Here is a 12,453-nt window from a genome sequence, read left to right on the forward strand (position 1 = left end):
TTTGTAATTAAACAATTTACCTTTTCCATTGTGTTTTAGTCATGATACCACTTTCAAGTTGTCTCGTTTTGATATTAAAAACATTTGTTGATCTGTAAATGATACAAGATGAATCTTTCTGTCAAATGCAAAAAATGGTCAAAGAGTAAGGTTGTGGAATCATGTTGATGGAATTTGTGTGAACAAAACAACAACATGATGTCAATGATGAAAATTCGTCCCCCACTCTCAAAATTTACCACTGTAAATGATTAAGAAAATAGATCCAACAAGTCAAATTCTGGTTCAGACTCAAAAAGATTTTGGTCATCCTCACTCTCCGAGTCATCATCATTAGCGGGCGGTGTCACTTTTCGAATCATGTAACGCATTTCACACTGGGTTTCGGTGTCCAGTGCTACCAAATCGAATATTCCCTTCTTAATATCAGCAATGATTGTGAGCTCGTTCACAAGCGAACATTCCATTGAAAGAGCTGTTATTTGATTGGCGCTCTCCACACAATTCTCAAACCAATCACGTTCCAAAATTTCAGTATTGACAACAAATGCATCATTCTTACTAAACAAATACAAAGGTTCTACTTGGTCATGAACTACTTTCAATTTTAACATGTTTAACATTCTGATTTTTTGAATGGTACAAACTTCTCGAGCTTTAAGGAGTTTTTCCTTCCGCTCGAATTCAATCTGTCCCATTCTGATCTTTGGATAAATATTGTTGATGTGAAAAACATTCATGAAACGAGGATCCAATCCGGTAGACCCTTGAAAATAGACATCCTCTTTCATAACAGTCCCAACTCGAGCTGCTTTCACGCTCAAATGTTTGGACATTACTTTTTTCAACGCAGAAAAATCCTCACAATTGGTAAATAATAATGCAATTTCTCCAACAAGTAATTCTTTAAATTGTTTAAGAGCTGAAATAAGTTGTTCTTGATCTTTCTGATGTGATGTTGATGATGAATGTATTTGAAATGATGAATTATTAGTATCGATAACATGATCTCTATTTTCATTCTTTACCATAATCCGTTGGATGAATTCATCAATTGCCAATCGAGTGAGAGAATGTTTTCCAACATAAAATTCTGAATATAATTCGCAATGATCGGAGAAGGCACTTTTTAATTGTTGAATTTCAGTTTGTTCCACTCCCGAAATTTTCAATATCAATATATAATTGAATCGTTCCAATAATTCTGTCAATTGTTGGGTTGCTTTTGATTTTAAAATCTTTCGATCCGAGGCATAGAATGGAGAGGATTTATCTAATTTAAATTTTCGCAAGCCAGTGAGGGGAAACTCGAATCGAGGCATTTTCTTTGACTTGAAATTGCATTCTGAAAAGGATGATGAGCCAATGATCAAAATCAAGATTGAATGAGATCCCATCAGGATTAATGAAGCTCAAATGTTTTCCCAAGCTTTTGAAACTGTAAATATTCAGGCAGTTATAATAATTTTGTTCGAGAGCATGCTCGAACTTTCTCATTCTTTTTGATATTCACCAATTTCATCGAGAATCATTGATTTTTGGAAGTCCTGCGCATCTTTCGGAAACCTTTTTCTGGATAAAACGAGCTCGTCTCTCACTCAAACTAATAACTAAAAAACCAATCAACAACAACAACAACAACCAACAACAATCTCTCCCTTTCACACATGACAGAATTACAACAACCACCAACAGCATCATCAACCACTGCAACAAACACCACCACTATCAACGAGGACATTATCCGAACTGGATCTTGTCGATGTGGTCATTTACGTTTCGCAGTGAAAGGCAACTCGTATGAATATTGTTCCTTGTGTCATTGTCGATGTTGTCGTTTGGGCACTTCAGCTCCCGTGTCATTGGTCATTGGTGTTCCAAAAGACAAATTCGAATGGATTTCAGGTCGTGAACATGCATTGAAAGTGTGTAAAATTTCAGAAACTTTTGAAGGTTATTATTGTGGAGATTGTGGTGGATATGTGGCTCAGGGAGGTCAAGATTATCCATTCATGAGTACTTTGGTGTGTGTTTTTGATGATATCAAGAAGGAATTTTGTCCGAGGGATAAATTCGAGCAAGATGAAGGAATGAAACAATTTTTCACACCCAAGGATCATGTGAATTATGAGAATCGAGTGATTGATTTTCATGATGAATTACCCAAGTATATGGATTTCCCTGGTCCCTTTGGTTCTGGAAGAATATATGGTCAGGAATAAAAAGTTTCATCCAATAGGAACACCCACGTTCAATAATGATCATTCTCTTTTGGAAAATCTAAATATTCAACATTATTGATCATTTCACGAGTGGACATGAATTCAGAGTGATGGATGTAAAAACTGTGTTCAAAGAAATGACAACAAACCAAGGTGTGTGTATTTATTCAATGTCCAATAAGAAAATGATCCATGACATTAACATGATCATCATGTGGGACAATGAAGAGTGTTCATCGAATTTGGATTGTCAAGCTTGATTCAGCCTGTGGCACGCACTCAGCTTACACATTTTGGTCTCGTTCTTCAATAATCTTTTGATATTGTTGTTCTTGTCTGACACGAGGAGTGACACCTGTACCAGAATATTTTCTGTAAAAGAGGAGAATGTGATGTTCAGATGGAGAATATCCATACTGTAAGTTTCCAAACAATATGTATTGATCATGTATTTGGAGATTAAAAGACGTAATGATTTTAAACCATTCGTAAATGAATAAAAATATGTATTAGTAAAAATTCATAAAAAACAACAAAAACACTTACATGAACCCAACCACGAGACATTTCAATTCCGATACTTCTCCATTCATTCTCAGAGAGTAATTGTCCACCAAAATGTTTATAAACTTGATTGCCAAAATCACGTGGTAAAGTTACGTGGCGATATTCGTTTTGGTCATCATAGTACTTGTCGCTGTAGTTAATTTCCTTGCTAATATCGTGTTCGGCCATTGTGGTGTAGTTGTATCGAGAGAGAGGTAGAGTGGTGGATTGGGTGGTGGTGGTTGTTTTGTACAGAGAGAGATTTTAATATTTTTTTTGTTGGATGAGTGTTGATGCTTATTTCGAACATCAATTTAACGGTTAGAAAGCGCGGGAACTTTTTTTTGTAATTTATGAGAACTTGTCAACACCAAGTTTTTAATTGACTCAAGCTTCTTCCGAACGGTAATGAGTGTTTTCAACTTTCTTATGCATAATTCTCATCTTTTACCCAAAACAATGTATGTATTTAAAAATTCCTCTTTAATTCTTTTTTAAATTTACTGTAAATTAGTTTTTAACGAACAAAACGGAAAATCTCTTTTTGGAGTCCAACAAACAGTAAAAAAAAAAATGACTCAATCTCTCTTGCTGCCACAGAGACCTGTATTGGCTCAAGAAGAGGATTACATGAAAAAAGTAGCTCAAATTGTGGGCTCTGTGGACCGGTCGCAAAGTAAGGCCGGAAGTTCGAGTGCAACGTTTTTGGCAGGCTCTCGGAAAGAGTTGTATATTCATTTTGATGAGAATGAAAAGAAGATTGCCGATCGGCAAATGAGGTCTGCTCAATTATGTCGGAGAGCTAAACAAAAAGAAGCATTGGAGAATACGATTGAAAAGAAGGTGAAACGGCCTCAAACTGCATATACATCAAGTTTTAAGGCCATCGAGAGAGATCATGCTCCTATTTATCGGAAAGATGAAAATATTCAAACCACACCAGGACAATACGATGTAAATTATAGTTTGATTGATAAAAAGGAACTCGTACTCAAATGGGTTCCACATCATGAAACTCCACCGACCATTGATGAGAATTACAAGTACTATCTTGAAGGAGAAAAATTATCGACCAATGACGGAAAGGGTACATCGTATCAGTTCAAATCTAAAACCGTAAGAAGTCATGGTAGTCACAAGAATGGCTTTTCATACGAGAATGAGTTTTTAGAGACTGGTCCTCAAAAAGATTATACCAAATTCAAGGAGGATCGTTCAACGATACGCTTTGATAAGAGCCTCGATCGAAATAAGGCTTCTGAACTCTATGTCAACAAAACAAAGCCAACTATCGGAGACTTAGTATATGAAACAGTTGATCCCAATGTATATAGTCCAACCATATCGAGAGGAATTGTTGATTTTGGCCTTTCCAGTGATAGAAAGACGGCACGAAAAGGCTCCCGAATGAATACTGAACTGGTCAAGACCGATATTGAAAACAATCCACAAATCTCCATGCCCAATTGGAACATTTTACAACATTCCAATCCAGAAGATACCCTTAAGTTATCGACCGTACCCGGAAATGAGCGTCAAACCTTTGAAAGAGTTGTTAGTTTTGAAAAGCAAGTGTCACGAGAAGAGACGCCACCCTACAAGAGAATGTTATGGACTCCCAGCGCCTATTACAATCAACTCAACGCTTCTGAATATCAAAAGAAACGAGATGCTGAGCAGGAAGTCGAACGATTCAAGAAGGATAAGAAGAATGCAGGAGAATCAATGGGTCTCAACAGCGAAATGAATGCCTACTCGAAAACTCATCCTAACATTCCATTTATGTGTTACATTGACAAGCAGCTGGATAGACAAAAACTAGCAACGAAACCTCCTCTCGGAAATGATTTAGATTACCATGTGCAGTCGAATGCCTCTTCCAAGTATGAACGAGTGAGAAACATTTCTTGCATGCCAAAGCCAAAGAAGAAGAATTCCTCAAATCAACCTTTGGAATCACAAAAAATCGATGAAAATTACAAATTCTACACCTCTCCAGAGGATTGGAGCAAATCGACGCATTCCCACAATTTTGGAACAGACACAAGTCGAGAAAAATGCAAGGCACCAATTGAAATGAGATATTCAAAGGAAAATATTGACATCTTTTATGACGCTTCACGAACACTTGTTGAACAACGTATTAAGGGAGATCCACTCATTCGATGTCAACTGCCGAGAGACAATAACAAGACCAAGCTGTTCAAGGCTCAGCATAATTTCCAACTCGATCCAAATGAAGTATTGGAAAAGGTCAAACCAGGACAAAATCTCAAGAAGGGATTTGTGGATATGGCCAGAGCTAGACGAAGAAAAGACATGGCGAATCATAATGACTTTCCAAGTGTTGGTAGTTACAAGCCAAAATATTCCATAGTGGAGTCGAAACCAATCTCATTCACGATACCAAAAAGTGGAGTTTAACTGTCAAGCCTAATGAGTCAATAAATTATATTCAATAGCAATGGTTGCAGTGTTGATGTGACAACTTTCAAATGTCCATTCATGTTTGACTAGTATTCTGGATCATCTAAAAGTACCAGTTCTGAAAAAGTAATCCAAACCCTAGTCAGAGGCCTTAAAATTCTCCTAATTCACCACTCATTGGTCGAAAATTTAGAAATGATGCGATTTGGCAAAATATCTCAATACAGGAATGTCAATCTCATTAGCATGTTCATTCAGGATGGAGTGATCATGAACGTTAAGGCGTTTCCCTTGTTGATGACCTTCTTTGAGAAGCTTATTCTTTTGAAAGTAAATGAAAAATATTGCCTTTCTATTGTTTGAAATTACGTCAAATAAATCCATTAGGGTGTTTAACAATCAACAAGCTTCAACATCTCGTCAATCAAAAATAAATCACCTACCTTGTCCAATCATGAACCAAACTCTGTATCAAATGCTGTTCCATATCTAAAATATTGCTCAACGTCACATTAAAGCATGCATGTTGTTGTTGAACTTGTTGATAAAAATTTTGAAAGAATAGAGATTCAAATTCTTTTCCTAGAGTTGTTTCTTTTCTCTCCTCTTCGGTGTGAATGGTAATGTTCTCTAAGGATGCCAACGATCCCGTCACATTGATTAAAATTACAAATTTAAAATCTACAATACTATCAGAAATATGTACACTAGTTGGAACGGTTAAAAAATTAGCATCGTACGGATATTTGTACGTTTCACTATCGAGAATGATCTTGGCGCAGTGTGGAGGCACTAATTTCTTAAATAGCAAACAGATTTCATTTCGTAATTGTGCATCATCTCCTCTCACAACTAGTTGATTTCCAATAATTACATTATAAATGATCGAACGAATTATTTCTTCGCTTTGATTAAAGGCCTCTTCCATCAAGTCATCTGAATCAATCAAGTCAATCCCATGTGTGACATTGTCCAAATTGTTATTACTACCATCCAGAGAGAGTTTTGTTAAAATACATTGATAAATGAGTCTTGAAAAATCAGAAAGAGTATGAAAACCACCTGAATAGTCCCATTCGCTCACTTCGCTCACAATGCTCGAAAATGACTCTATTCGTTGCATTTGATGAGACGAGGACACTTTATGCAGTGCTTGAAAATTTTGCATGTCAATCTTTTCATAGGGAATATTTGGAATTTGAACTTCTGAAATTTTGTTCTGGAATGATTGCAGTAATCCAGCAAAGCAAGAATGTAAATCTGCATAAAAATTTGGGTAATTTAACAGAATGGGTAAATCTCGCATTGGTCCCTTGGAACGTTTTTGTCGAAATAAATCTGCAGAAAGTGGGCCTCCAGCATGGAAAAATTTATATCCATGATCTTCTACATTGTTTCCTTCTTCATTGAGGGCATTGGTGGAGCCAGATCGTTTTTGTTTTTCCTTCTCCTCAACAAACACTTGCTGTGATCGTGTACGAATGAGTTTTACAATTTTTCCAAATCCAGTTTTGAGAAAAGGCCAACTAATAGAGAGAAGTGAAAGTGAAGGATCCATTAGGACAAAGGCAAACCACCGAGCAAATCCTCGTGCCATGCTGTCCTTGACTTTGAAAATATATGCAAAATTGTATCCGTTAATTTCGTCACCGAATAGTACAGGACCTTCTCGTCCTTGGCCAACAGATATTTCTGCTGAGGTACTTCGAATGGCGAGAGATTTGAAATGTGCAGAAAATGTGGAATTTTCTTGATGTGAGCTCACAAATATTCGATCATTATCCTTGTCCATTGTGAAATGCTCGATGGAGGAGAGCATGAGTAATTGTTGAAAGTGATCTTGTGTAGAGTCTGCGGTTTTAGAATTGGGCGTGGAAGAGTAATTTTCTGCCACAAATAAGTTAGGATTATTTTGTTGGAGATGTATGATCAAGTCTTTTGACGCTAAAGATGGAATAGTCTCTGGTTCATTAAAGGTGGTAGTATTCGTAGTACTAATCGATGGTTCATTCATTATTGATGATGATTGATCACGTCCTTGTTGCTCATGTGACGGATCAATCACCGTTGAACTTTTATCATCAAAAATAGAGCGTGTACTATTGATTCTTTGACAATACTGTTGTTTGTGATCATCAATAAATTTCTCAGTTTCATTCAAATGTTGAATGTAATTAATCATTTGTGTGCAAAACACAAATGACGGTCCTTTTTGCTCACAAAATTGTGTCACAAGGATACCATTCTTATTATAATTATTGACAGCTGTTGTGGATGTTGGTTTTTGGCTTGTGGCAAGCCCATAATGAGATTGCATCATGGAAGTTAGTTTACTAGAAGCAGGCTTGATTGGTGAGCTCGAACTTGTAGCTATACTTCCAGAACGTTTTGAAAAAGCCTGTGGTGAAAGTTCCATCTGTTGTTGTTTTGTGAGGCCAGGCAATGAAAAACCTCTGTTGTGATGCGTTGGTGTCACCATGGCAGTGAGAGGTGAGGAGCCTTCAATACCAATACCACTCATAAAGCTTGTACTATTGACACTATTTCCACCCATTGAATTCGTGCTCGTAGAATTTCCACCCATACTGGAATTACTTTGTACAGAGGATGAAATCTGTGCATTATTGTTATTATTTTGAAGTTGCATTACATCATTGGCTTGAACATTTTCATCGGAATTTGAATTTACATTGTTAATATTCTCAGCAGTAGTTGTATTATTATTATTATTCAATTCTGTATTAGAGACCGTAACTGATGATGTCGTGGTTCTTGATCGGATCACAGAAGAGCCTCGACCTTTCCGAGAAGCACCAGGCTTGATTAATTTTGATGAAATATTTTGTGTGTTACGCTGTTTTAATTGTTGTCCTGCTGTATTTGTTGTTGTTGTTGTGGTAGTGGTTACACTTGTTGCTGCTGATGCCGCTGAACTCAGTGCCGATGATTCATCCTCTCTAACCACCACCTTCTGATGATGATTCGGAGAAGAAAAATCGGAGTCTGAACGCGTGAGCATTTTTTTAAACTGGAACTCTTTGAAGATCTCTTCTTCGGGCAATTGCAACAACTTTCCGAAGTGAAAAGGAAAAGGGATGTTCAAGAGTTTATCAACAAGAATTTTGTTCGAGTATTTGTTCAGACGAGATAGAATGGAAAATTAAGGGGACCTTAATCGTTTGAAATTCCGATTGTTTTTGGGGGAAATGCCAAACTTTCAATCACAGCCACAAACACATGTGTAGCATTTTCAAAATATCTCCTTTGTTCCAATCACAATAAATTAAAGAATAGAGCAATTGATTGATTTCTGTTCAAAATACCAGATTTTTTAATCAATTTGAACTTTTCAACTTGTTTCAATCAACACGTCACACCTTTGCAAAGGTTTTGTAATCAACAAATTACAACCCCTCAAAGGACGGAGTCATGTCTCCGTGAGTAATGATTTGATTTCAACGAGTTTGAAAAGATGTCCGATAGAAAATTATTTCTCAGCCATAAGAAAAAAATGTCCATTCACACTCCGTCGTTCGCTCTCATTCCATCATCCCAGGTGGTCCTGGAGGGAAAATACATTACTCTTCAACCGTGTCAACCTTCTCAAGATGCTTCTGAACTCTACGACATGAGTCATGGTTCTCCAGAGAAGGAAAGTATTTGGGAATATTTGTATATGGGTGGTTCTGTCACTCCATTTCCAAATGTTCAGGAATTTCAACAATTATTAGAGAAACGAGTAGCTACGAGTGCATCATCTTCAACGACGCCCGTTCCGAATCGATATTATTCTTGGACCGTCGTGGAGAATCAAACTCGAATGAAAATTGGAAATTTATGTCTCATGAATGCATATCCAGATCATGGACGAATTGAAATTGGAGCTGTTTGGGTTGCAAAACCATACCATCGAACAAATGTCAATACGGAGGCTTGTTTTTTATTAATGTGTTATGCATTTGAAGTTTTACAATATTCAAGAGTGGAGTGGAAGTGTGACGAAAGAAATAAGAGATCGAGTGGAGCTGCCAAGAAGATGGGTTTTTCATATGAAGGAACCTTTAGAAAGCACATGATTGTGAGAGATGGATTTGCTAGAAACACAGATTGGTATAGCATAATTGATGAGGATTGGTTTGGAGGAAAGAAGAAATTGTATTTACAGCATGATCGATTGAAATATGAAAAACAGGATGATGAAAGGCTTGCAAATATGATTCAGTATTTGAGAAGAATGAATGGAAATAACAAGTTGTAATTGTGTATGGCAGAATACCAAGTGTCACTAATTGTTGACATGAATCATGACACGAAAACATTGGGAAAATTCACAAAATATTTCAAAATAATTAAATTATTATTATTAAGAAGAATATAAAATTTAAAAGTTGAGAAGCTTGTTTCAATTGGAACAGCTATTTAGGCATGCAAATAAGAATAAGTGCAAGTCCAAGTCAAAATGAAAAGTGTTAATGCAGGAAACATTCCTTCAGTAATGACAGTACTGGATGAATCAATGACATTCTGAGAAACTCGCATAATGGTGTAAGCCACACTGTATGAAATGAGGGCTACAGAAACACCAAAGCTAGCAAATCCAATAAATCCTAGAATGGGAGTGATTCCGAAAACTAATCCACAAAGAATGGCATAAATTTGTTTAATCCAATAGATGGCTATTCATTGGTATGTTGAAAATGACAGATAACCATTATAAATAATAAAATCATATGGATAACAATTATTGTAAATAAATAATAACATCATGATGATTGTTCAACAACATCAAAAAAATCAAAACAGTTAGTCCACCCTTTTCTATTCAAGAATCACACATACTTTTCAACACCTCTTCCTTGTTATTCCATTCCGACGAACTATTCAACAACTTTCCGAGAGACATTCTTCACAATGTGGGGTCTTGTGATGCGCGTATTTTTTTCAAACAAAAAATTTACAAAAAAATTAATTCTTAAATTTTGGATGACGTTCTGTTGAGTACCAATAACCGGTTGTTGAAAAAAGTTAATTCCGAGTCTTTTGTATCATCATGATCTTTTAATTTCAAAATTGCACTTTAAAAAATGTTATCACCTAATGTCGTTGTTTCAAACGAAATTTCAAAAGATGTGGAGGCTCCTTCTATGGAGATGAAATTATTTTCCAATTCATCCAATGACCAAAAGCATGATGATGCTATGGAACCAAAATTAAAACATACAAATTTCCGAATTGATTTTGCGTATTGTAATCCAAAAATTAAATTCGCTCAACAATCTGGAGTTTGTACTCATTCCGTGGATTCTGTTCTGTTGGCAGGTTTTGTTCCGTTGGAAAAGAAGAGTGTAGTTGCTAAGAAGAATAACGCACCATTGAAAATTATGGATCTATGTACTGGAAATGCAGCAATTCCAATGTTACTGTATTACCGATTGAAATATCTGGCATTGGAAAGGGAGGAAATTGAACAAGAAAAAAAGAACAGATATTTAAATTCGGTGATGAGGCAAAGAAAGCCAGAAAATATGGAACCACACTTGAGTGAAATGTTAAGTCATGACAAGTTCAATGAAAATATTGCAAATCATGATGAACAAATATCATCAGAGATTAGAGAAACATGCTCGATACATGACAAAAGTGTTGATTCGAGGTTTGCAAAAGTAGAACTTCCATGCATCATTAAAGGAGTAGAGATTCAGGATGATGTTATTGCATTGGCACAAAAAACATTAGAGCTTAATGAGGGATCGAGCTCGGTCATTGAAATTATTCACAATGATTTAACACGCGAGGATTTTGTCACACCGGCCGATCGAGGAAAATTCGATATTGTAACATGTAATCCTCCGTATTTCAAACCTGAAGAAGGGACTATCAATCATTCCAACCATATCTCAATTGCCAAATTTGAAATCAAGTGCAACTTGAAAGACGTCGTTTCGTGTGCTGCAAAGTTACTTAAAAATTATGGACTATTTGTAATGGTTCATCGTGCATGCAGATTGTCAGATATTCTCGTCACATTGAGAGAGTATAGGTTGGAAGTGAGAAGAATGCAATTTGTCTTCTCGAGGAGTGAACGTAGAGGAATCACGGATGTGAAGGTTGAAAATGACAAGTCTAAACATGTTGAAAATGGAGAAAATCTTCAACAATCACCATCAAACATGTCCTCGAGTAAGAAGAAGAATTCTAATAAGAAACAACAACAACAACCCAATGCAACCACTGCTGTACTTATTGAAGCGGTAAAGGTTCAGACCGATTCAAGCGAGGATGGAGCTGATAGTACTATTCACAGTTTTTTGCATGTCATGGAACCACTTTATTTATATGAAAATGATTCGAGCAATATATACACGAAGGAAGTTTGGAATGAGGTTTTTTCTAAATTCAATTACCATGTCCCCTCGAATAAAGAGAAATAATAATTAAATGGGATGAACAATGTCCACTATTGTCCACCTGAAGGCTGAAATTATTACGTGATTTATTTCATATAAATTCATTGCTCTATGACATGTTTCATATGTTCTATTTACATCTCTTAGAAGTTGGTTCTTCCTCAATACTGTCACGTAAAACATGGTTCACTCTTTTGTTGGTACTTTCGTTTTGAGGCACCATTTGAAACAGTCGACGGGGTTGAATCTTGCACGGTGGTGGTTCAATGTACTTTGTATAGTACTTCTCGAATGACTTGAAATGATCAATGATCTCTTTTTCATCGCTATGAAAACCAAGCAATTCCAAACAATTTGCAGCTGAGGGTCGTTCTTTCTGCATGAGTTGCAATGTCTCAAACAAGTTGTCTCGGATGCGATTGCATGAATTCTTGAATTTTGAATTCCAAAATTTCTTTGAATGTGAAATACACAGTTTCCTCTCCGTGTCATTCAATTCATTACCTAAAACCAACTCAATTATTACAAGCCCCGTTGAAAAAATGTCAGTCTTTGGTGATATCAACTTGTCTGAGACTTTCTTCTGGAGCATTGTAGTTATCTGTACCATACTCAGATTCCAAAGTCACCTCGTGCAATCGTCCAATACACTACTCGTTTTCTGTGTCGTAGCTTGTAAAAATCTCACACAATTCCCAATCAATTAGTTTTGGAGTACATTAGAGGCATTAATATAATCCAAAAATAAAGAACCTTTTGGATGATGAACCTTGTCGTTGCTTCTGTTCAACTTGACCACAAGCTTTGGAGCGTTATCAACATTCGAAATAATGGCCTCATACACTGGTTTT

The 12,453-nt window shown here is 36.3% G+C and overlaps 8 protein-coding genes across 8 annotated transcripts; 4 read left to right on the top strand and 4 right to left on the bottom strand.

Annotated features, from left to right (window-relative positions):
* Nucleotides 1-251: 251 nt before the first annotated feature.
* C9374_011533 (uncharacterized protein) lies at nt 252-1,322 on the bottom strand (the record flags this gene model as incomplete). The annotated part of the gene is made up of 1 exon (XM_044687199.1): nt 252-1,322. One exon carries the CDS (start codon nt 1,320-1,322, stop codon nt 252-254), a length of 1,071 nt encoding a protein of 356 aa, XP_044554702.1.
* A 345-nt stretch (nt 1,323-1,667) lies between these two features.
* C9374_011534 (uncharacterized protein) lies at nt 1,668-2,222 on the top strand (the record flags this gene model as incomplete). The annotated part of the gene is made up of 1 exon (XM_044687200.1): nt 1,668-2,222. The coding sequence occupies one exon, from the start codon at nt 1,668-1,670 to the stop codon at nt 2,220-2,222; it is 555 nt and encodes a 184-aa protein (XP_044554703.1).
* A 284-nt stretch (nt 2,223-2,506) lies between these two features.
* Nucleotides 2,507-2,957, bottom strand: C9374_011535 (uncharacterized protein; the record flags this gene model as incomplete). The annotated part of the gene is made up of 2 exons (XM_044687201.1): nt 2,507-2,638; nt 2,769-2,957. The coding sequence occupies 2 exons, from the start codon at nt 2,955-2,957 to the stop codon at nt 2,507-2,509; spliced, it is 321 nt and encodes a 106-aa protein (XP_044554704.1).
* Nucleotides 2,958-3,341: 384 nt separating this feature from the next.
* Nucleotides 3,342-5,192, top strand: C9374_011536 (uncharacterized protein; the record flags this gene model as incomplete). Its single annotated transcript, XM_044687202.1, has 1 exon — nt 3,342-5,192. The coding sequence occupies one exon, from the start codon at nt 3,342-3,344 to the stop codon at nt 5,190-5,192; it is 1,851 nt and encodes a 616-aa protein (XP_044554705.1).
* A 192-nt stretch (nt 5,193-5,384) lies between these two features.
* On the bottom strand, nt 5,385-8,214 carry C9374_011537 (uncharacterized protein; the record flags this gene model as incomplete). Its single annotated transcript, XM_044687203.1, has 2 exons — nt 5,385-5,547; nt 5,639-8,214. The coding sequence occupies 2 exons, from the start codon at nt 8,212-8,214 to the stop codon at nt 5,385-5,387; spliced, it is 2,739 nt and encodes a 912-aa protein (XP_044554706.1).
* Nucleotides 8,215-8,706: 492 nt separating this feature from the next.
* C9374_011538 (uncharacterized protein) lies at nt 8,707-9,453 on the top strand (the record flags this gene model as incomplete). The annotated part of the gene is made up of 1 exon (XM_044687204.1): nt 8,707-9,453. One exon carries the CDS (start codon nt 8,707-8,709, stop codon nt 9,451-9,453), a length of 747 nt encoding a protein of 248 aa, XP_044554707.1.
* Nucleotides 9,454-9,614: 161 nt separating this feature from the next.
* On the bottom strand, nt 9,615-10,098 carry C9374_011539 (uncharacterized protein; the record flags this gene model as incomplete). The annotated part of the gene is made up of 2 exons (XM_044687206.1): nt 9,615-9,871; nt 10,035-10,098. The coding sequence occupies 2 exons, from the start codon at nt 10,096-10,098 to the stop codon at nt 9,615-9,617; spliced, it is 321 nt and encodes a 106-aa protein (XP_044554708.1).
* A 181-nt stretch (nt 10,099-10,279) lies between these two features.
* C9374_011540 (uncharacterized protein) lies at nt 10,280-11,626 on the top strand (the record flags this gene model as incomplete). Its single annotated transcript, XM_044687207.1, has 1 exon — nt 10,280-11,626. The coding sequence occupies one exon, from the start codon at nt 10,280-10,282 to the stop codon at nt 11,624-11,626; it is 1,347 nt and encodes a 448-aa protein (XP_044554709.1).
* Nucleotides 11,627-12,453: the final 827 nt, after the last annotated feature.

The sequence above is a fragment of the Naegleria lovaniensis genome (assembly GCF_003324165.1).
Source record: "Naegleria lovaniensis strain ATCC 30569 chromosome Unknown tig004, whole genome shotgun sequence".
In the NCBI taxonomy this organism is placed as follows: Eukaryota; Heterolobosea; class Eutetramitea; order Acrasida; family Naegleriidae; genus Naegleria; species Naegleria lovaniensis.